Below are 25,524 nucleotides of genomic sequence, written 5' to 3' on the forward strand. Positions count from 1 at the left end.
ACACTACAGTTAGCGCCAAAATCAAATGATTCATATTACGCTCAATAGACCACAAAACATGTAACTCGGCTTTCGTTGAGTCCTCCATCTGAGGAGTCCGTTTTCTCATCACTTCAAGACACCTCAGTCCTCCGTTATCCCATTTTCTCTGACTTACTAAAACCAACCTCTCTATAAAATGAATTTGAGTGTGAGAAAGAACACCCTTGTTTTGAGTCAACTTAGATATGTCTGTTTACAGTTGGAACATTCAAGATCCATTGTGAGTGGGGTAGAACGCTTCAACTGTCCTTATCCTTAGTAAAACGTGTCAAGTAAGTGAGTGTCGAGTTTGCCAGCTAGAGCGGCGTATTTTATGTCGTCCGTGGGGGTATCCATGAGTTTCTGATCGCGCCTGAAGTTATATCATTTTGTCGCCCCGACATCAGAGAATCTGATGTTTATAGCTCAGTTAGTGTCAGTTGTCTATTTAAGAAAGTCATTAATCTCCTGAACTGTTCTGTCAACTGGTATAATCTCCAAGATCTAGCGCCTCCCCGTGAATAGCTCCTTGTTCGCCTCAGGCCTGAGCTTGCAGAATTAATGTTATCGACGTGTATATTCCACCTTTTCCTGGCAAGCTCAACCTCTGATTAGATTATATGAATAGACATAGGAAATTACCCTGATCAAGAACACTGGAGTTCATAACTAAGTATACAGTGATCCAAAATGGTAGAGAAGTTATGTTGTTGGTAAGATCGACCTTTCTGGTATGAATACGGAGGCCCAAGCTGCCCAGCGGGTGCACGTATATACCTCTACACGAGGGAGAATCACGCATTCGTGACTCTTCCTCAACGTCTCTCCAGGTATGTTAACGTGTGTTCCCCGCCGCCTATTAATTCAGTTTAACTTGGTCAATTTTGGTGAATATCAGTGTTCATGTGTTAACATAGTGAATTCTGTGCCAATTAAGTCGAGTAATATAGAGATTTAGATATCGTCTGAACCGTTGCCAGGTGTATGTTTTGTATAGTGAAGTTAGACCTTTAGGCATTCGTGACTTTTCCTCAACGATGCCGTTAATTCGACAGGATTAAACTGGGAAGTCCGTTTCCTGCAAATCAGGCGCCAACTCCCTGGGCGTGTGTCGGTCTACAACCGACCCCTAACAGCGATCTTCATTTGTTGTAGAGACCAGCGTTACCCTGGGGCACTCCTCACAGTTACATGGGCCTAAGTATTATTGTATCTTGTTTGGGGGATAACTAGCAGAAATATAGTATCCCAGGTTAAGTATTGAACCACTGAATGAGAGTTAAAAGTGCCATGTTGTTCCTTGCGAATTAACAGGAGGTATTGTATGTTGAGATAATTGTGGAGTTGTCCAGTGTGTTATGTATTCATCGGTAGTGACCATGAAATGATAATCTGAGAGTATAATGATATAACCAAGAAGTGAAGAGTTAATTTGCTACTTGGTAAGGTAAGACCTGAGGGTCCAGTGATATCTGGTGTATACCCAGTACTGAATATCATGTGGCAGAGTGACAACACCACAATTGTCTTATGAAGTAATAAGTATTTGGAGGTATTTAATGAGGTAATAAGTTCTTGAAGTGTTTGATGACTTAAGAAATAAATTGCAGTTCTGTTTTGTCTGAGTGACTCTAAGATGCATCTTATCCAATCACTGTGTTAATAAATATTGAATTAGTAATCTACGAGTATCACCACTCTATCCTTTCCCACATTGGTTCTCAGAAAATAACTAACTCACAAGCCTAGAAGCTCGCTACCTAACAGTTAACTAAGATATGTTATACAGTATTCTAGAAAAATCCTGGGTGGTGGCAGGTCTACCGGTGTAAGTATAATAAGTGTGGTAATAAGAAAGACATGGTTTCCCAGGTTAATCCATGGTTTAGAATATAACTAGAACAAAATATATGGAAGAGATTATAATATATGAAAGGAAATGAAAAGAAAGAACATTGACTCGGAAAACATAAGCCGAGAAGCATAAGAGTTACTTATATAAGAATATAAGGTATATAAGATAAAGAACATATAAGAATATATAAGAATAAGTATATATGTAAAGAATTGAAGAAGGATAACTATATAAAACAGGACACTCATTGGAAAGAATGCTACAAAGAACATATAAGTATATGAATAAATAGAATACTAACAGAAAAGAATATCTGGATGGTAAATTATTAAAAGAGAAAACTCGGCCCGTTACACTGGGAAGTGGCAGCGTGGTTACAAGCGTGGTGTAGAGAGAGCTGGTTGGTGAGGGCGCTCTGAGGACCGCCAGGCAGGAGGAGGAGGTGTTGGTTGGTGTAGGTAGAAGAAGAGAGGTCACCACGAGGTCAGGTCTTTTATAGCCTGGGTAGATAGTTGACCCCCGCTCCGTAGGCGGCGCTGGTTGACCTAGACCACGAGGCACACACTGGGGAGAACTCCACTACACCCCACAGTACTATAGGCCATCCACTAGAGGTGGCCATGCCGAGCCAAGTAGGATCCCTCCATTCTTCTTGATAAGTTTTGTCTAGTGTTATTTTGAAGCCCATTAGAGTAAACAGTACAACCCAGCTTGAGCCAATAAAAAGAACCTCCAACGCTAACAAGGTTACTAATCTGGCCCATATGGGGATCGAACCCACGACATCCGCGTTATTAGCACGGCGCTCTAACCAACTGAGCTAACAGGCCGATGTGCATGAACCTACGCTAGGAATTAAAGAGCGGCTTTGTCAGTGAGGGTCGCGTATTTTAACCTGTAATAGTACAGGGCAGTATGTGGTAGGACAGGATACTACTTAGTAGTACATGGTACCATTTGTTAGTAAATTGTACTTTGTAGTAGTACAGGATATTATGCTATGTAAAAGTACAGGGTACTATGTAGTAGTACAGGGTACTGTGTAGTAGTACAGGGTACTGTGTAGAAGTACTGGGTTCTATGTAAAAGTACAGGATACTATGTAGCAAGGATAAGAGACGTCTTGCTGTAGTAGTGATGGGTAGGTAGTTTGGGATCACCTGAAAATTAAATCCCCATCTTTTTCACCATACGACTAAACCAGACCCGTATCTACTACGGCTCTGGTTCAATCACCCTAATACTTCCTGGAGGATAGTTTAAGTTAGGCTAGGTTGGCATTAGATAAGGATAATCTGTAGTATGTGCTCCACCGCAGCCATATATAACTGAATAAGTTTTCATTACAGCGGTGAGTTTTAGAATAACTTACGCCCTGAGTATGTCTCTTGCCTCTTATTATTTAAAAGTGATGTCTGAACAGAATTATGTCATGGTAAACCATAATTGGCGTTATGTATGAGAAGTGGTTAATGTTATACTGTACCTCAATGAGTACCAGCAGTTTACCATTAATAATGTATTGTTTACCTGTCATGTTGATATATTTTGTTACGGGTATATTTACACTTGTTTCTTAAAATATATTTATTTGTGATGTAATGATTGCATTTAAATATTGTTTAACGATCATGGTTACATATGGTGTAATGGTGATATTCGGGGCTTCCAGTGTGTTCCGTCATAGTCAGCTGACATAACTTGTCCCGACCAGCTGGCAATGAACATAATTCGCTATTCCTGCAAGTTTACGTTCAACTAAAGATGCCTTTACTGATTAAAACATTTGTATTTTTTCATTTTTACATACATATAGTTTTACAGTCTTTAAACAAGGCGTAGTTTAGTAAAGATATTTCTCTTGTGTTAACTATGTACGCCGTTCGAATACATAACATTATCAACGTCTCCCTTACCCTTTTAGTCATCAGGAGTTGTATATTCCCTGTCATTTAATAAAAATTTAATATTTCTATATAATATAAATAGTGAACTAATAATACTAATTATTTTTAAGGGTATTCAGTTCTTCCATATTTTTTAGTTGACTTACTTTTTATCAAATACAGTTCATTATACACATAAGTTTTTTTTTTTGTAAGACCTTTTACTATAATAAAAACCTGAGATAACCGTTGGGTAATCTTATAATTTAATATATATCAGGATTTTTTATATATATTAAAATATTATATTGAGAAGAATGAGATAGGATAATATTGTCTGGATATTGAGGTGGTGGTGAGGGAGGTGACAGTAGCCATCATGTCGGTCAACACCTCACACGCCGGAAAGGGTGTTCTTATTTACGCAGGAGAATGGTAAGATAACATGGTGACACTGCATTTATTTGTATCTCAGGATAATATTTATGGTTTCTATAAAGTAAAGAAGTAAATTAAATAAGGAGTCAGGTGTGTAAGGCTGTGTGGTAAGGGTGGGTGTGTCTGGGTTGGAGGTGTCATCTTGAGAGAGATATATACTGTGCTTATTTATTCACTAAAACCGACATACAAGGTCACTATAATAGTTAAGTATGTACGTAGATGGTGTAGATATATAGTGAGTTGGTTGCTTGTATCCCCAGTTTATGATTTGTGTGAATAACGAGTTTACTGGTGTTTGCATGGTAAGTTATTTTAATAAACAATTTTTCTGTCAAAATTTTACGGTTTATTTATGTGGTGGGAAGTAATTCACTCTGCTGTGCTGAGGTTTTGGTCACTTAAGTCAAGGGTAATAGTTTAAGACAGTGTGTAATTGTTAGTCATTTTAGGAAAACATTTTATTGATGAAAATTTGTTTTTTATCCATTGAATACTGTATAAATTAAAGTTGGAGTAATACTTGACGTTGAGTTATCTGGCTTCAGCACCAATTTGAGGAAATTTCTACATCAAAGATAAACCTTTCTCATATCCAGAAAATGGCAAAAAGTTCACAATGTGTTTGGCTTAATATCACTCTTATTTCCAAATTCATGAGGAGACCACCAGACGTGACCTACCATACACACCACATATAGACTGTAGGAATGGTTCTTGGTATTATTATTATTTTGGTCATCCCGGGAGTCTTAGGAATATAGGTTAGGTTAGATATAGTTCCTGGGTGCTGTGGCTTGTTTAGGCAAGATCAAAATCATTCAATACACATCAAAACCATCGGAAAAATACAGGGATGACCGGAATGATAATTTTACCTGGTTCTTTTCACTGAAAGGTTTTTTTATTTTATATAGGAAGAATGAAATAGAGGTTAATACTGACGACAACCCGGACATACGACGGCCATGGTCGTATGAAATATTTTTCACATTATGTATTTGAGTCCCGACGTTTGGTTGTAATGTGACGCCGTACGATAGCTTGGGCTGATCCGTCTTGTGGTGAACAGCATTCACATAATAATAATAAAATAATAATAATAATTAACGGTTTATTGAAAGAGCTTGGCAGCCAGAAGGCTGAAAATATACAGTTACATATTTGGGGAATGGGTTTCGAATTGCAAATAATATACAAGTAACATAAGTGATACAAATAAGATATATAATAACTAGATGGGGAAAAGCTCAAACTACAGTTCATTTCAACATCGTGACAGTGCAAGGAGTAGTGTTTACTGGGAGTGAATACACTGGTTTATTACAAGTTATTGATAATTTTTACAATGGTTGGGACTGGGCTGTTCTTATAGCGATCAGTTCGTGCACGTATGGGCTGGATGCGGTTGTGGTGTCGAACAGCAATTCTCGGCTAGGGATCTCGGTGGTAGTAGGAGCCGTGTCGAGGATGGTGTAGAAGCTTCTTACCAAATTTGCAGATGAGGTCGTGGTGATGGTCAGTGAGAGTCGAAAGGGTCAGTGTGTTGAGCGCTTCTTGATATGTGGAGTAGGAAGGGGAGAGAATAATCTTGCATGCCCTCTTTTGCACTTTTTCTAGGTGTTTACGTTGTGTGGCATTTAGGGAGGAAGACCAGGTAGGGGAGGCATAGGTGAGCTTGGGAAGTATGAATGTTGTGTAAACACTGAGGAGCCAGTGCATGCCCAGTACTTGTCAACAGTGCATAACAGACATGACCGATCGCCCAAGCGGCTAATGAGCCGATCAGTGGCGAAGAAAATAAACGTAAAAGTATATCTGAAGAACGTCACACAATACCCTCATCAGTTGCCACCTACCACGGGTAATGTATTGTAAATAAGACAGATGAACCAACCAAACCTTTAATAATTGTAATATTTTAAGATAGAGCGTTAGTGTTACAGTATTAAAAGTTTATAAGGAAAGTTTGCTAGGATTATTGGTTATCATTGGGATCTCATCAACAGTTGAACCTAAACATGGAGGCAATGGTATACAGTACACACTGAATTTCCACACAAGATATGCTATAGAAAAACAAAAGGAAAGATGTAATTCCTCCAAACATTTAGTGATATAATTTTTTCTAAAGTGACTCATAATAACATGCATGGTCTTGTAGAGTCAGATTGGTTCATCATATATACAAAAACTTGATTCTAACCAAAATATTTTTAGACAGCTATTAAAAACTTAGTCATATGGGTTATGTTGGGTTGTACAGGAAAATATTGTTTTCTAACTGTAGCCTTTTTTTCAACTGTATTATGTTGAATTCTAATTTTGGAATTGTTTGATGGTGTAGCTGGAGTTAATGTACTTTGGTAAATTATGTCAATCTTTTGTAGCTGTAGAGAAGAAATTGCTTTTTACATGAATACAGATACCAGGTACAGTAGTGTACTGATACATGTTGAATAATACCACATTGGGCCACCTTAATACTGTACTGTATCTTATGGGAAGAATATGGTGAGAGGAAGACAAAAAATTAAGGGCCTAACCTAATTTCAAGAGTGAATAACCCCCGTCTTGTACTGCTCGTGTATACATGTACGTAAATAAGAAGTAAATACGCAGTTATTAATGTGTACATGTACAGTAGATGCTGAAATACTACTGTAATGCTGTATATACTGTACAGAAGGCAACAGTGAAAGCTGGACGTTCAGTGGGCTTTTTCCTGTAAGGCTACACCATCATCGGTGGAGCGTTTATTGTTTATCTGGTCAGTGATTCACACGCTTAATAACTTCTCCATCTTATCAATACACTGAAGCCTTTACGGTAATACTGGAAAAGACGGTTAGCACCAGAACTTGTTTGTATATTTCGTTCATATTTTCCAGTTATATTTGGAATGATATTAATTAGTAAATCAATACAACAGTTTTTTATTTTCATTATAATAATTTTGTTCCTTTTTCTTTATTTACGATCATAAGTCACCTGTTGTGGGTAGGGCATGAAGGATGAGGGAGATTGTAGGGTAAAAAAAAGGGGGGGGGGAAACATCAAGTCTGCATGCTGAATCCTGTCTCGCTTAAATTGTCAATACATGAGAACACCATATCAAGGATTTTACTACCTTTAATATAAGCTTGAATGCCCCCCCTTTTTTTTAGGGTTCACTATCCTGAGTTGTGTGTCTATGACCTGTGGAGATCCTATATGATTTTTTATTTCTGTGCAATAGGTTCATAAACCTACTTATTTTATAAATGATGAAGATCATATTGTTAGAATACTGTACAGTATGTTCGTATACTTATTGTTCTTCCCCAAGGAGGATGACTGAGGGTGAAGCCAAGTTGTTTTTCAATGGCGCCTTATCACGTCATTTTTGGTATCATATCACAAGTTGTCTGTCCTTGTGGAGGATGAAGACTGTCTGCAAGAGTTCATCTGTCAACATTAAATAATTGGCAAGACGTGCAAGTGTTAAAAATGAGGCAGAGAACTGACAGTGAAGAGGAACTGTTTCAGTGCAGGAACTGATCTTACTCTCATGCCCACAAAAAATGTACAATTACACCGGTTTCAGATATTTGCTTTCAATGGTACCAGATATCAAACTAAATTTTTTCTGCCTACTATGCTGGTGGGTCCACCCCATAGCTGGGCAGTTAGGTAAGGTTAGATAGGTTTCTCATTTTCATGTTCAGGATCATATCCAGAAATTTTGGTTCAATTCTATAATTTCTGGTGCTGACCGTGTTCTCCAACCTTACCACCTGGACAGTGCAGGTAGACAGTGTACCTAGATAGTGCAGGTAGACAGTGTACCTAGATAGTGCAGGTATACAAACAGTGGTAAACAGGAAGGCATTTATGAGGGTAATTGTTGCACTTGACCCAGTGAATATGACAGGGAGATAAGATAAGGATGATTGGTGTTTCCTGTGGGTGTGTGAATGATTGGGCAGTCCGGGGTGTTTAGATATGATCTTTGTCGGAACAAGATGTTATGATCAGTCTCTTCGGCACATATTTTAAAGATCCCGTGTCAACAACCAGGTATTTTTAATTCACATATACCGAGTGTGTTAGCCAGTAACGTGACATAATCTTGTACATCTTTAAGGTTCTAGGTGTATAAATTAGTTACCGGTATGTTTGTTTATTCTCACTCGCAGCATAATCTTGTTCTGCGATCACGTGACAATGGAGTTTGGTGGAGCGCTGCCACCCGAGATGAAGGGAAATAAGACCGGCCGCCTCTACTTAACGTCTCACCGAGTCATCTTCAACAACAAGGATGCAAAGGATCGCCTCCAGTCTTTTGCAGCACCGTTCTTCTCACTGAAGGAGGTAGGTAATGTTATCTTGTGTGCTTCTAGTCTTGGCCAGTGGTCATTTAAACAGTCTTTTAACTTGTACTGCTCTCACTAACACAGATATATTTTTCAGTGTTTGAATGTTTACCCATGTTTGTGTATACTGTACATGCATGTAATGTGACTATGACACACTTGAGTACCAGGAATCCAAAGTGCTTGAGACTAAGAGGCTTTTAAAAATTAAAATCTTTGAAGGTTTTATTTATATATGTATATTACCCCAGGAACTTATACATGTACTGTATTTAATAAAATTCATAATTTTTTTGTTTTGACAAAGTACTGGCTGTAATTGGTCACTGATATGGGATACACAAATGAAAGCCATTACAAATGGCAATACTGTACTGTACAGTATTGTCTACCTGTATTTGGTGCTGGGGCACCTTGAAGTAGTGACCAGAATGACTAAGAACTTGTCATGAATCAAAGATTTATTACATATACGGTTTATATATTTGTATATCAGTGCATTTTTTACCCAAATCATAATATATTTGGTGAGAGTTTGATGTCAGCCTGTAAGGTGTTTAAACAGAGATGGGAAACATGAAAATATGAACCTGTACAGTACCTGTACAATGTAGGCAGCTTACTGCATATCATAACATGAAGACTGTAGCTGTGTAAGGGAAGTTACCATAAATTAAATATTTTTTTCTATTTCTTATATAAATATTCATCAGTTGCTGTAATTACAATCATTATATGAGTGGTAGCCAATGTAAATACATATACAGTAATGGGTCTCCCACTACCTCACACACTGCCAGTCAGGCCACTAAGCACTCAGATAGCCCATGGGAAAAGAAAATACTGTACAACATATTATTCTATCTTCGTTTTACCAGTAGGGGAATATAAGCTGGGGTGTCTAATCTTAATGTGATTCATGACAAGCTTAGAATCTTGTCATGGCATCGAAGCTCACAAGTGAAAGTGCACCTTGTACCCTCCTAGTTCCTGTGTGTCAGGTTCTGTAACAATACAAGTATCAAAATTTAGGTTCAAGTTGTTGCTGGTTTGAGTTATAATTGATGTCAAAACTTGTTGGGGACAGTTCAAGTAAAAAGCACAGTATGGTATCAATGTATTGTTTGTGAAGATCAGTGTTTACTCTGTCGCTTTTTGTGGTAAATGCAGAGTGACTGAAAACAAGAGGAAAAACACACATAAATACCATTTTCCTTTTGTGGTTATTCATTCATTCTTATTACTGTTAAAGATGTGATGTGGTCCTCGTCTACCATAAGGTCCCAAATCTGGTTCATCCTTGTTGCTTGGCATGAACAAGTTCAATTAATGTAATGGTAGTGTTAAATGTGACTACTGCACAAATGTTTAAATACTAAGTGATTCTGGGTAATTTGAAGTTATAAGGTTAAACTAGAGAGAAATTTAGGGGCTTTGTAATGTTGTGGTAGGACATGTCTGTGTTGCTTTTATCCTGGCATCTTTGCATCATCGTAAGACAGGGCTTGGAAGAGTGGGAGAAAATCTTCAGATACAGTTTGTGAAGTTACATATTGTCTAATGGTAGACCCTGCTGCCATATGGCATTATGAAAATTGTGACCCCATCCCAGGTTGCTGATTTGACTTTCTGCCTCATTTACACACAATTGCAGGGTCTAATTATTTCTCTTACTTTGACAACACAACATACATATATTGTTTCTCAGATAGTTGCTTTCAATGGTACCAAATATCAAACTAAATTCTTTCTGCCTACTATGCTGGTGGGTCCACCCCATAGCTAGGCACTTAGGTAAGGTTAGATAGGTTTCTTTAGTCAGGTTCAGGTTCTGTTAGGCTCTGTGCATTCTCATTTTCATGTTCAGGATCATGATATCTCCATAAATTTTATGATTTTTTTAATTATCATCATTATTACTACAGTGTTGCCTCCCAGACCCCGATGTGGGTCATTGACCTATGCCTGGGTGTGCTAATCCCTTTGTCAGTTCTGGCTTCACTATAAACTATAGGGTTGTGGAAGTGGTGCACATCTCTGAATTCTGTGGTACAGTATAGTTACTACTGATATGTACAGATTAAGGAAGATTTGATTCATATTATATTCATCTTTATTTTGTTAAGTTTCATCTTATGCTTAAACTATCTGATAGCATTTCCATTACACCTCAATTATACAATTTTGAAAAAAAAAAGGGCAAATAAATGCACTTGTAGTTGTTCTCCTATTTCTGAAGGCATGAGGAGTGAAAGTTATATATCCATTGATCTGTTGTAGCTGTAGAACATAGTGCAGTCTCCTGGGTGTTGTGTGAATCTTTGGCCGTCTCAGAATTTATACTGTATGCTACCGATAATTCCTCCAGTGATTTTTGTTTATGGAGGAAAAAAAAAGAACTTACTGAAGGTCATGACTTAGTTGGTGGTGCTTGGTTTGTGAGAAGACAATCAAGTACACTAAAAATATATAGTAACAGTGATTGATTATGGACCAACACGTCGATGTACATATATATAACTTTCATGTCAGTTGTTCACCCCCAGTAGTATACTCTGCTAATACAGTAACACCTTATAAATATGTCCAAGATTAGAATTAACTTGAATAATCTGTGGCAGTTCAGTCTTCAACACCACAAAGTTTCATATTAATGTCTAGCCACAGCATTCTTATTTATGGATAATTTACATTTTCATGTCTCAAACTAACCCAAGTCGGAGGTAAGGGATTATGGCTCATTTCTTGGGCGGTCCATCTCTTTGTTGTCACCTTTCCTCTCATTATGCACATTGTTTCTTACCTTACTCACTTATACCCATTTCATCTGATTATTAATACCCAAATGTTAACCTAACCTATACTGTACTAATATATCTTACCACAGCTTAACCTTGCCCAACCCCACCCCAGGTAGCATTAGGGTGTTTAATTATCAGGTGAAATAAGCTGGCGTGGCTAATATTCACGTGGTTTTGGAAAATTTTGTCACCTAGTCAACGGTGGATTATTGTCATACACACTGAGTGACAGCAAAGAGAAGAGTCTTGTGCTACATTGATACTGTAGTGTTTTATAATCATGCTGTCTTGTGCTGCATTGATACTGTAGTGTTTTATAATCATGCTGTCTTGTGCTGCATTGATACTGTAGTATTTTATAATCATGCTGTCTTGTGCTGCATTGATAAGTGTGTTATTACCATGCTGTCCTGTGCTGTGTTAGGTTGTACAGAATCTTCCACTAACACTTCTGGCTACTGATCATGGCCACATCTTCAAGTGTTGACAGTTCAGCAGCAACACACAAAATATAAGCTAAAGGATACTCAACTGCTGTATTACCTCAGATCTTTTAAAAGTTTATTACGAAAAGAAAATTTTGGGGGGTACTGAAGCAGGAACTTAACCCCTTTTTTTCACTGTACCCCACTTAACGCGGTCAATTGAACCCAGAGGGTCCCGCGTTAAGTGAAAACCGCGTTAAGTGAATAACAGAACATATGGGATTAATTCCAATAGAACCCAGCCCGACCCCCAAACTCCACTTTTTGACGACAAATAACTATGTTGTAGTAAAAATAACATCTTAATTTTATGATGGTACATGCACACAATTAATACTTAAGAGAAATACAGTCGCCAAGTTAATGTCCATTCAAATAATGGACTCAACTCCCTCCCCCTCTCACACTACAGTACACAGCCAGCTAACAGATGGTCAGTCAGTCCCTCCCTCCCCCCCTCCACACCCACCAACCGTCCCAAGGAGATGTGTGGGATAACCTCAAACTAAAGTTAGGAAAATATAATTGACATTGCTGGATTCCTTGTAAGACCAGGAATATTTTGAATATAAATGTCATATATTTTTCACAAAAGATAACATACTTACTCAGATTAAACATTTTATCTAAAAATTGTATGTTTAATGCAAAAAATATGTTGTTTATATTCAAAATGATCACCAAATTATAAGAATTCCAGCAATGTAAATTATATTCTGGCCGGATAATTTGTATGAATTTTATGAGCTAAAACAAATATCTACAGTTAATAAAAAAAAAAATATATTCTTCAACACTATCTGTCAATCAAAGTACCCCACCTTGCCTCCCCCCCTCTTCCAACCGCGCGGTCAGTCCCAACCCTCCCCCCACCCCCCACCAATCCTCCATTCAAGAGTTTTTAACATTTAGTAATAAATAATACCTCAGATTAAAGTTAGGATAATATAATTGACATTGCTGGATTCCTTGTAAGACCAGGAATATTTTGAATATAAATGTCATATATTTTGGACAAAAGATAACATACTTACTCAGATTAAACATTTTATCTAAAAATTGTATGTTTAATGCAAAAAATATGTTGTTTATATTCAAAATGATCACCAAATTATAAGAATTCCAGCAATGTAAATTATATTCTGACCGGGTAATTTGTATGAATTTTATGAGCTAAAACAAATATCTTCAGTTAAAAAAAAATAATTCTTCACCGGGTAACAGATGGTCGGTCGGTTGGTCCCTCCCTCCCCCCCACCCCCCACCAACCGTCCCAAGGAGATGTGTGGGATAACCACTAAATTTTAATAAATAATACCTCAAACTAAAGTTAGGATAATATAATTGACATTGCTGGATTCCTTGTAAGACCAGGAATATTTTGAATATAAATGTCATATATTTTGGACAAAAGATAACATACTTACTCAGATTAAACATTTTATCTAAAAATTGTATGTTTAATGCAAAAAATATGTTGTTTATATTCAAAATGATCACCAAATTATAAGAATTCCAGCAATGTAAACTATATTCTGGCTGGGTAATTTGTATGAATTTTATGAGCTAAAACAGGCAGTCAGGCAGGGTGGCGGGTGGGGGGTGGTGCGAATCTAAAAATAGCTCTCGAGCCGGACACTCACCGCGTTGCTGTGGAAAAATCCGCGTTAAGTGAAAGTTCAGCTTTGGCAAGGCACCGCGTATATGCGAAAACGCGTTAAGTGAAAGCGCGTTAAGCGGGTAATACTGTACATGAATTCTGTATGTATGTGCAAAGTTTTCTAATAATGCAGCTTAGCATAAATCAATTGAGCAGTGTACAGTAGTTTACACCCAAGTGGAAAGTGATAAATAAGAAAAAGATGAATAGAATCAGAATGGAGGAAGAGGAGACAGCAGTTTTTGAGAATGTGGAGTAAAGTGTTTTGGCAGTCTGAGGTGTATGGAGGATAAGAGATCTCGAGAGTACTGTATAGGAAAAAGTATCTCATGGCTCTGTTGGCTGTTTTAGATGTCCCATAGAGTAAAAAATGTAGAGTTGTCTCCACTCCTACAATTACCCACTTAGCTTTGCCAATCCTCTCCCTCAGGTGTAAACCCTCGAACTCTGAAGCGTGATTTCCAAGCATTTACCTGCAGGTTGAGGGAGTGTCGGGGTAGGTGTCTTTCTATGGGGGGAGACAGGAGTGTGGACTGAAAGTGTATAACAGTTGGGAGAGATAATAATGCAGGATAAAGCTTTGATAATACCAACAGGATTTCTTCAGCCGAGTGTAATCTAGATGTAGCCAGATGAAAATACTAAAGTTGCAATAGGGTGAGAGAGGGATCAACTCATGTTCTAAGTAAGGTGTTCTTTTGTAAAATGGGGCACTTATGCACAAATAGATTATGGATATGTTTGAATCTACAGTATATCTTGTAGAAGCAGCAAAATTTTCTTTGATCTGTTAACTACAAGATGGAACTTCCAGAATGAAATAGACAAGATAATCAGGTAGTGGGCACCACATTTATTGTAATATAAACGATGTTAATAAAAATAGTTTGGTTGGCAGCTGTCTGGTATAGATTTAGCAAACAACATACTTCTGTAGATCATTTGTGCCAAACAGCGAAGTTAAATTGATAAAAAAAAAATATGATTACTGTAGCTGTGAGAAGAAAAATATAATTACTGTAGCTGTGGGGAAAAAATATGATTACTGTAGTTGTGGGGAAAAAATATGATTACTGTAGCTGTGGGAAGAAAAATATAATTACTGTAGCTGTGGGGAAAAAAATATGATTACTGTAGTTGTGGGGAAAAAAATATGATTACTGTAGCTGTGGGGAAAAAATATGATTACTGTAGTTGTGGGGAAAAATATTATGATTACTGTAGCTGTGGGAAGATATCATCACCTTAGGATTTTCTTCGAGTTTAGAGTGAAATATAAGTATCAAGGTCCTCAAGCCGACTATTTTATTGATACAACTTTAGAATTTATAAGCCGATCCTCATTTTGTATGTGTATACCGTTGAAGTGTCCTTTATAATTATCAATCATATGTTAATTACATTATTATCTTGGTTGAGAGAGTTGGAACAATTCTTACCGGGGATGTGACTTGAATGGGCAAAAACCAAGGATTTACCCATCATGTACTGAACTCTTAAAGCCCATCAGCTAGATTCAAGCTACATGTGTGTGGGTTAGATTCCTGTGATATACTTAACTGCCATCAACATAAAATTATACCAAACTTGAGATATTGCCTTCGTCCCCCCCTCTCTCGACTCGTGTCCCCTGCACCCCAATCTTTACCATCACTTGTGCCATAGTCAGTCTTCACCAGTAGGTCCTCTTAACACACATTCTGCACCTCTAAACCATCTCAATATCATACTGTACTGTCCTTTCAATGTAGTACTTAAGTCGTGTCCCCCTAACACACACTATTCTCACGCCTCCATTGATTACCAAGTCAGTTTACATGATTCCTATCATAATTTTAATTTTTTTCAGTAATGCTTTCTAAGAATAAGAGGGGGGTGTGGTTAGTGTGTGTGTGTGCGCACTTTATGCCTCAGGTGAAGGGAACATTCAGATATATGCTGATATTGTGCAGCATAAAGGTCTCTTGTGTGTGGAATCCCTTGTGTGTGTTTATAGAAAGGGAATGCCCATCTTCCTGCCTGATTCACTGGCCTCACATTGTGGAGCCCCTCAATATGGTCTGCCATATTCCTCAGACTGTACATTACCCTCTCAAAGGTCAACATTTCCACATTCCATACACTTGTTACTGTACTTCTTTTCTGGCCTCTGTGCAGTATTCTTCATTCAGAGTATCAATCAGTCCATGTTGAGTGTTGGTGCATAAACTTCACTACAGTACTTGAAGGTGCAAAAATGTTCAGTAAATGAAATGTTTAGGGAAGATTCTTCATGTGATGGCCTTGTTGTGAGGGAAGGTAAGGTGAACATGACATTGATGACATATTTTAGTCTAAATCAGTTACTAAAGTGAAATAAACTCAGATGTTGATGACAGTGTAGAAGAAACTTACATAAATGTTGCCAGAACCACCATATGTGAGGAGGAGATTTCAGGAGTCATCATTGTCACTCGTATGTGTTGCTTGGGGCATGTTTTAATGGTGTTTTGTCAGACACACTTATCATCATGTTGAGAGAAATGAACACAGTCTAAAACGTCCTGGGTTTTATACTGCAGATACACGTGAGCAAATAATACACAGGTACAGTACTGACTTGACACTATCACACATGCAATTGCAAGCAAACACATAATAAAGTGTGCATTACAGTATAGGTATTAAAAAATGCATGCATCTATAAATGTTTTAAACACACAACAGAGCCAGGTGTGTGTGTGTGTGCAGCTTTACTTTCACACAAAAAATGCCAACTTAGAGATGTTCATTGTGTTGTAGCAGCATGAAGATGTATTCAAATTATGAAGAATTGTAGTTAAATTAGAAACAACATTATAAAGTTAAGTCAAATGAGCTGTAGCAAGACAAATCTCCATGTATGTCTACCTATGAGAGAGAGTGGGGGCTCTTCTTTGTTGTTTCAGCCATGTTCTGTTGCTGATCACACTTGGGTCTGTGCACCACCTCCACCATACCAAATCATGTGGTTATGTGTCCCTTGTTCGAACCCCAAAGGAAACTGGGAGAGAAGTAGATATAGTGTACCAATAGAACCAGTCATGGGGATTTAATCAACGAAGCATGGCCATCATAGCACACATTAGATTAGAGGATTGGTGTGATTAACTGCCGGCGTGGGAGGTGACCGCCATGATTGCTGACTAACTGACCAAACCCTGTGATTAGAGGAGTGAGTCAGCTGCCAGGGTGAGTCACCCCTCGGCCACCCAGACTGTATCAGGCGTTATCTCGTCACCCATCTCTCAGGTTCTGGCTGCGTCACTGTTGATAGCCGTCACTCACATCCTGGTTGTCACAGCTTGTTGAAATTGTCTTCTTTTTTTTCATAGATTGTGCTCGGGATTTTTCATATTTTTTTCCCCCCCGGGTGAGTTTGTTGTCTTTTGACTGGTGTATGAAATAGGTTTTCATTAGCGGCATATTTCGGATTTTGTGGTATTGATTGTGCTAGATATTTGTAGATGAAATTCTTTCTTTTTCTCTTCTCTCTCTCTCTCTCTCTTTTTTTCTCTGTTTAAACTTCTCTTTTCCTTCAATTAAATCCAAATAAAAATAAGAGAAAGAGAAGAATACATAGGGCCAAAGATCCTAAGTTAGTATGGGTGTAAGGAGTGCGTGACAGTGTTGGCACAGTACAGTACAAGACCATGAAGGAGGTGGAGGGACTGGTATGGTAAGTCTGGTGTTGTCATGTTCAATGGTGTACTGTACTGACCCAAAAGAGGTGTTTAATGAGAGTTGTGAGTGATGGTAACTTGAAGGAACCTCTTGACTTCACTGTACTGTATGTTCGAGTTGTGTATGTGAGCGGGTTTGTGTGTGTGTTTGTGTATACAGTATATATACAGGAATACCCCGGTTATTGTTAAGGATCTGTTCGTAATGGTTATCGCGAATATCGGGGCAATTTTCCCGTAAGGATTAATGTGAATAGGGGGAGGGATGCGTTCCCAGTCAGCAACTTTCACCAAGTATTTTTTTATACGGTATATACTCTTCATTATCTGAGGCTATTAGGGACCAGGGTCGTGTGTATACTGAAACACCAGTAAATGTGAACAATGAATAAAAATTACACTAATAAATAAGATAAGATACCACATTACCAGTTGGCTATAGTTTCACTCCAGGCTGGACACAGGAGACTGGAGCGGCTGAGGTCCCCAACAATGTGCGCTAACTATCGAGCACGTGGGAAATATTTATTCCCTTTGTTTTTCACCTGATGATTTTTTTTCCTCCATATTCTGTTTGAGCAATTGTGTATAGTAATTTTTCTTTTCAGGGTATGTTTTGTAAATATCGAAGAGTGGTGTTAAAATATATATTGTGGATAAGCGGGGTTGCAATTAGTGAGGTATTCCTGTATGTACGTGGGTGTGGTTATTGTTATTATTTTAATCCATTCTTGTCACCTGGTAGTACGTACGGAATTTCCCCTCCGGTCGTTGAGGTTTTATCCCCAGTAGGACAGGAGTTGATTTATTCAATTGAACTCTGTCTACCGTAGGTTTTTTCTTCATCAGTCTTCTTGTTCCCTCCACCCTCTTGTTGGCTCCTAACCCATCACAAATTCTCACTTGTATGAGAAACATTACTTTACACTTGTAGTTTTAGTCTTAATGAAGTCATTTACCCACATCTAAAGCATGGTAATCAAGGGGAACTATGGTGAATGTTTGTTATAGTTTAACCCTCACAGAGCTGGGAGGTGTGGTAGGTAGGTATGGAGCTTCTTTAGGTTTTAGTAATAGATAAATATACTGTGTGTGTGCCAGTTTGATGTTCCCTGCCAGCATCAGTTTGGTGGATGTGAAAATAATGTTCATTCTTTCAGGAAATGTTTCCATCCCATACCTTCTGAACCACATGCTGCTCAAGTGACATAACATATTATGATATTGAGAACTGATTGGCACATGGTTACAGTCCAAGGATTTTCCACCTTTACAAAGCTTTTGATTGGTCATGAAGTCTGTAATGCATGTTACAGATAGTGATTATTGTACAGCAGTCTCTGACAGTTTCTTCTCTTAATATTACAGGTGGAGCTGGAGCAGCCAGTGTTTGGTGCCAACTACATCAAGGGAACAGTGGTTGCACAGCCGAATGGTGGTTGGAATGGACAAGCCAAGTTCAAGCTGACATTCAAACATGGTGGAGCAATCGAGTTTGGCCAGGCTCTGCTGAAAGTGGCCTCTCTTGGTGGGTGGCCCTGTAGGGGTCATTTATGATGAATGTGTTGGTGACTGGATCAATAAATTAACTGTGTGATTTTATGTACTATTACAGTGTACATACTAGGTAGGGGACAAGGTGCTGTACTGTATTGGTTACAGTATTGAGATAGAGAGACAGGTAGGTAACTTGTGATAATATAGTACAGCGTGCCCTGACAATTCACGGATTTTTAATTTGCGGTCCTCGACTATTCACGGATGACACCCTGGACATACCCAAGAATGTCAGCAGGTAGTTTTAAAGTTGTCGGCATTTTTGAGGCCGTGACAGGGAGCCATTCGTTCTAGAGACAGTAATTTTTACGAGGAAAAAATTGCCGTATGGCGACCCAACCAACTCAATTTTAATAACACAGCACGGAATTGACTTGAAGGTAAACTCACATTTTTTCTATATTTTGATACATTTTGTTTTGTTTCTGATTATTTATGAGAGGATTTTCCCATTACAGTATTATTTATTTGCACGTGTTTTGTGTACACACACACACACACACACACGTAAACAATACAGGTAAAAGAAATAATTGTCCAAAGGGCAAATACATAAAGGGACTATACATTTAGGCACTAGACATTTCTTTGTACACGAGTAAAAATACCCCCCTCCCCCCCCTCACCCCCGGTCAGCAAATGATATTTGCGGATTTGGCTATTCACGACCATTTTGAGAACCAAACCCCACGAATTTTAAGGGCATGTTGTATTGTGTTGTGTTTGAGTAATATTTGCACATTTAGCACATCAGTACAGAAGAATTATTTAGGGCTGTGTTACTCGTATATTTATGTAATGTAAGTCTCCCTCATGAACAAGAGTGTGTCACACTCATCACGGGTGTGTGCCTTCACAGTATGTGCTGGATACCTCCACCATCTTTGTTGAATGTTTTGTAGACAACTAGATATATTGACATCATCATTTGCTTATTCTTTAGGTCAGCAGTCAACTCATGATTATCATCCCATCTTTCATCACTATAAGTTGTGAAGTAAAGTTTTCACTACTCAGACAGTTTACAGTTATTCATGGTGGTGTTAAACTGAAGTGATTCTAATGAGTACAATTTTGAAATACTGTATATTAATTAAAGTTAATACTGCAATAATATGTATGAGACAAAAGTTATAAAGTAATTTCTGGTGTTACAGCCACTCGTAACATGGACAATGGCTACCGTGATGCTCCTCCACCATACTCCCAGCCATCGGCTACCTGGGCTCAGGCTCCTCCCCCAGCCTACGCTCCACCCACTGGTGGCTATTACGGCTGGGTGCCACCAGTCAACACCTTCCCTGACCGCCCTCCAGGTATGTCCACAGAGAGTTAACCAGTCACTGAATATGTGGACTGGGCTATCCTGACTACTGCTGTCTCTTGTAAGCATAAGCTTTTGTTTTGCCGTGTGTGTTAGTGGTGTTAGTTTATTGAGGTCTTTTATAATTGCTTTTGTGTTTTAAAATTTTATATTGATATGGGACTTTGCAGACATAAAATGTTGGGAAACTTTTAGGTGTGTGGTAGTCACAGGGATACCACATAATACTCAACATTGCAACTGTACAGTGTTGTAATATCTCTCATATTTTTCATTGTCACAAGTTATGAAATTTTACGCCAATCTTTTCTGTTTTACCAAGTCTACCTTCTATTTTTAGATGTACTTATGCCTCCTCCTTCATTCACTATCCCTGAAAGGAAGGTCAGTGTTTAATGTTGGAAGTACACACAGAGATCTTCTGGGAGGTGGTAAAGTTGGCTGTATAGTTAAATAGATTAGAATTATGGTAAGCAAAAGGATCGATCAGTATTAAAGCAAAGATGGAGAAACGGGAAAAGGGAACAAGCATCGTGTCAGGTGAATGTCAGCTGGCATAGACAATAGGGAAGAAATCAGATGAGTAAGGGAGAGAGGAATGAGTGCAGTGAATGTACCTGGGAACTAAATATGGCTGGGATAGTAGTGAGAGGGTGAGGAAAAACAAAAGAGTGTAGGATGGGTATAGAACAGGGAGGAGTTAAGAGGTGGTTAGGTTTATATAGACCAGATATTTTAATAAAGATTCTTGCCATAAAAATGAAAGGAGATTCTTATAATGTTATTAATAATTTTGTTGTGTACTTATATACGACTCCTTTATTTTAGTCTCGGAACTTCAAAACTAATAAAATAATTTCAAGTTGTCTTGGGTAATATAAATCTTTTGTCTCGAATTTAACGTCTGTATTTTATTTTTCTCTCAGCGGACGGTGTCTTCATGTACGAGGCTCCTCCCCCATACCCCGGGATAGGTGGACACAATGGCTACACCAATGCTACAGGTGCCACGGGCATGTCTGCTGCAGGTTGGTTGCACGACTCGGTGGGGGAAATCCTCGTAACCCTCACCAGTAACTTTGTGATCTTTACCTGCTAATGACTTCTCTCCACACACCATGAAATGTTGTTGGTATTTCTGTGTAAAGAAAGTAAAGTCATTTAATGGTTTAGTTTGAGAAAGGAGAGTATGATCAGAGGTTAGATGGTTAATTATGGTACAATATTTAGGTTCTTACACGAGTTTATTTGAACATGTAAACATATAATATTTATATGTTTATAAGTTCATATAAACATAAAATGTTGACTATGGATAAGACAAGAAATGTTGCTTTCAATTGATATACGAGACGCTGATGAAACCAAGGCTACTAATGAGGGGCAGAACCAACAAGCATATCACAATATCCATCGTCCTTGGTGTCATGTTGTTTCTCACAGTGTGTGGTTATGTACTTCTTTACTGTACACTATTAAATGAGGACACCCATATGTTGAGACACCCACATGTTGAATGAGACATTGTGTTACATGCAGTGCTGTTTAAAGCGAACCAGCTATCATTAGTAGACAAATATTTAAGAGTACACATGTGTTGGTCACTACTGTTTGGGAAAAACTTTTGTACAGGCATCTCCAGGTAGGATGTATAACCATATTGCTATCGATGACGACGGTATTAATTAATGTGTGTTTGTTCTTGATGCAGATGCTAAGGCTCAGGAGGCGGCCCAGAGCGCTTACTATGACCCCAACAATCCCCAGTATGCCTACGTACCTCCACCAGCCTATGTGAGTATTGTACCTCTGAGGTGTATATATATATATTGTAATAGTTTACAGTGACGTGTGATAATGACCAGACTTAATACTGACTCGTGTGTCCATTATAGAGTGACGTGTGATACTGACTAGACCTAAAATAACAACTCTTTTTTTTTTATGTCCATCTGCATCCACAGTCCGAGTCACCACCTTCTTACGATGTCGCCACTAAGAAAAACCACTGAAGGGGGGTAGCACGGTGTTCTTTCTTCACTGTGAGATCTATCGACAGTTGCTGCTAAACTCTTGATCCTGCAAAAAGCTATTCATAGTCATATCAATCTTGTCATTATAACCCAAGTATGTATTTATCAAACATTTTTTCTCTTTTTTTTTCTTAATTGTGAGTTGTCTCCATTCTTGAAGCATTTTGTAGACCAGAGGTGTTTAAAAACTTCACTTTCTGGAGAGGCTGTAAGAACATTGTGTAGTGTATTCTATTAGGAGTAATTATATGAACTAATATACTACTAATATTAAAGAGTCATCATATGGAAGTGTAGAGGAAATGGTGTTGGGTAAGGTGCTAACAGTAAGGAATAATACCAAGACATTGTATTTTAATCCTGGCTTACCGTCTATAAATTTTTTGTACTGATACCAAGTGAAAGTTTGAATAGGGAATATCTTGGCGTCAGGTGATTTTTGACACTGTCGATACTCACTACTCTTTAAAAATACGTATGACAACATTTAATGCATTTACTCTAGGGTTAATGACACACATATTCTTAACTCTAACTTCTCCTCTATTAAAATCATGTTTACTGTTCCATTTGTGTATAAGAAATGGCCATTATGAAGACTAGCTTGATGAAGTACTGCTTGAAAATATCCCTCACATTATGTATATGAGAATTGGCACTGTGTTTAGAAGAGTTTTATTCAATTTACCTTGAATCACTGTACTTTTTTTCCCTGGTAGTCGATGAACACGAGTGTTTCAGCTCAATACGAAGCATAAAAGTTAAATTATTAAATGTTACTGGTAGACAAAATCAGAAGGTAATTGCAAGTTAACATAGATGATTGTTAACTCTCTCTTCACCTTCTGTATTGATGTCAACAGGTTCATTATAAAAGTTAGTCACTGGCTTAAGATCATTGGCGAGTTACTTTGTGCAGCGGGTCAGTGCAACTTACCATCAAAGCTCTCGTGGTATATATTTGTGCCTGTTCTCAATATACAGTAATGTGTGAATTGGGTTTCAAGGTTTCTAGTTTTTCTTGTTTGAGCTCACTAAATAGGTTAATGATAAGAGGCTATTATGAGAATGATCTAAGAATATTATGCAGAATAGCTTACAAGGTGTGTTTGGTGGCCACCTTTGTTAGAGAATTGTGTGACTTGTGAGGTGTTGGCTGTTTCTTACCATAAAGTTGTATTAAGTGTACATTATAATAAAGGGTAACTTATTTTAGGCTCTTAACTAGTATGAGTATTGCATAGCCACTTATGACTTTGATATTTATATTTATGGTAAAGTAAATGCATGGAAACACTCCTTTGCTTAGAGAATTCCTAAGTATTTTCCAAGTGGGAAATACTGTAAGGTTCATGAATCTAATGCCTGGAAAGAAGAGTACCAAGGAGCTATTGTCAAGTATTGAGTGTGCATCAGTAGTACACAAGCAATTTGTGCACCAATCCCACAGTTGTTACTTATAGTTGTGAATTGTTTTTGATAGATCTAGCACATCTCCACCACAACATTCTTTCACACTTTAGAGAATGTTTGACATTCCTAGGATAAAATATGATTGCTGGACAGAGGATAAATGGAATACATTACACTTTAATTGATGACGAATTTCATTGTATGTTAAGGGAAGGTTGTGCAGGAGGCTGTCCTCTTGATGAAGCAAGTGAAGGTTGTTTTGTATTTCTTTGGGGTAATTTTGTAAACTATTCTCCTAAAGCTTAATTATTTTCCACATTTTTATCGGAAACAAAACCTGCCAGGCAGCAATTGCATGACGTAAATAAGATGATAATGTAGGTATAAGCCAGGTTAAGGTCAGAGGTCTTATTCTGCTGACAGTTTTGTACATCATTATGTTTAAGTCATTTTATAATTGTTCATCTGAAGATGTCCTCAGACCCGGTTGTACTTTACTCCTTTTGTTGTTTATTTTCCTATTTTAAGGGTATTATGTACTGTATTTAGCTTCCAATGATGGACTCTGCTATACATTATTTATGTTTTGTGTTTTCTTGTGATAGATCTTCGGTATTTTCTTGATTTGATTCTCGTCACTTGTTGATATTTTCTTCTCCGGAAGGTTTCTTTATCGAGTTATTTGCTGTCATAAGCTGCATTATAAAAGTGAAATGATATGTTTAGATTGTTTAGCAATGTTGGCAGTATTGATGTGGGTAATAAACATTTGGTAGAGTAGATTTTTTTTTTCAGTTTTGGATGTGGGCCACTGTACTGTAGTGTGTAACTCAGATCTGACAAAGCTGAAGGTCTTAGATCAAGCCAGCCACATGTTTTGGTGGGAAGTTCTAAGTTTTAGATATTTTGGTTTTATATCAAAGTCATGCAGCATTGTTCACATAACTTGATCACTTTTTAAAAGGACACAAATGTTTATGGCCCCTCAATCATTGACTCGTCTGTCACAGAGGTGGTGATAAGATTCCCACCAGGTTTTAGCATGGAAGCCCTAAATTGAATGTTGTTGTTTTGGGGAAACTTAAGTATAGATTGAAAGAGTAGTTTATTAAGTTATTCAGTGATTGTATTCTCCATCAGCATTAGTGAGTAGCAGCCTTAATGCCAGTTGGAGAGAACCCTCAGCTGATGTAGTGATACTAACTGCTCTTGTAACTTTTTGTTGTGATTCTACCAAACATTCTTTTCTCATATCTCTAAGTTTTCTTTACTGTACTTGTGAGTAGATATTGTAAGATAACCCATTTTGTTACGACGAAAATTCATATATTTTGTGATTATATACATATAAATATATATATATATATAAATATATCCAATAAATGTCATGTAACACATTTTGTAGTACTTTTTTCCCTTATTGTTTATTTTGTGTTTGATTATAGTAGGAGTTGGTAATGCCCTGCGACCCTTGATGAATGGGGAGAAGGAAGAGTAGTGTAAGCAGCCTGATCCAAGGGGTAGTTATTCCTCCCATACTACGGTATATATAGATGTGAACCAAGGAACCTTCTAAGTACAATTCAGGTAATTGAAAAAAAAAAAAAAGAAAACTACCAATATATTTTGTACTGTATGATGAAATTTAGGAGAGTATGCAGGGTGAAGAATAATGATTTTTTCACATCACTTTACAAGCTGTTCAGGCAATTGGTCTGTTCTTTGTTATGACCTTTATTGTCCAGTGTTAGTACAGAATATAACTGGAATACTTTGAGACAATCTGCTATGTTTGGTAGTGTTGTTACGTACGTTTTCTATATTTTCTCTATCGTCCGTTTCAGGAACTCGGGAAATCCAATGTTATGTTTGCATATTTAAAATTATGAATGAATGCGTATGTGTTACCTGTAATGTAAGATATGCCTACTTATAGCTGAAACATTCAAGATCCATTGTGAGCAATCTTGGACCTTCAACCGTATTTACTTGTGA

The 25,524-nt window shown here is 37.7% G+C and overlaps 1 protein-coding gene and 1 non-coding gene across 4 annotated transcripts; one reads left to right on the top strand and one right to left on the bottom strand.

The window, feature by feature from the left end:
* Positions 1-2,632: 2,632 nt before the first annotated feature.
* Trnai-aau lies at positions 2,633-2,706 on the bottom strand. Its single transcript has one exon. It is a non-coding gene; the product is annotated as a tRNA-Ile (tRNA).
* A 1,365-nt stretch (positions 2,707-4,071) lies between these two features.
* On the top strand, positions 4,072-24,926 carry LOC121869089 (WW domain-binding protein 2-like). Of its 3 annotated transcripts, none has more exons than XM_042370240.1 (8): positions 4,072-4,197; positions 8,379-8,553; positions 11,273-11,278; positions 18,571-18,730; positions 19,917-20,075; positions 21,010-21,111; positions 21,795-21,877; positions 22,048-24,926. In XM_042370240.1, the coding sequence occupies exons 1-8, from the start codon at positions 4,142-4,144 to the stop codon at positions 22,093-22,095; spliced, it is 789 nt and encodes a 262-aa protein (XP_042226174.1). In that variant the 5' UTR covers positions 4,072-4,141; the 3' UTR covers positions 22,096-24,926. The 3 variants fall into 3 exon arrangements, with proteins under 3 accessions (XP_042226174.1, XP_042226175.1, XP_042226176.1); XM_042370242.1 differs by lacking the exon at positions 4,072-4,197 and adding an exon at positions 8,187-8,259; XM_042370241.1 differs by lacking the exon at positions 11,273-11,278 and having other exon boundaries at positions 4,073-4,197.
* The last annotated feature ends 598 nt before the right edge of the window (positions 24,927-25,524 follow it).

Source organism: Homarus americanus, unplaced genomic scaffold (assembly GCF_018991925.1).
Source record: "Homarus americanus isolate GMGI-L3 unplaced genomic scaffold, GMGI_Hamer_2.0 scaffold24694, whole genome shotgun sequence".
Classification (NCBI taxonomy): Eukaryota; Metazoa; Arthropoda; class Malacostraca; order Decapoda; family Nephropidae; genus Homarus; species Homarus americanus.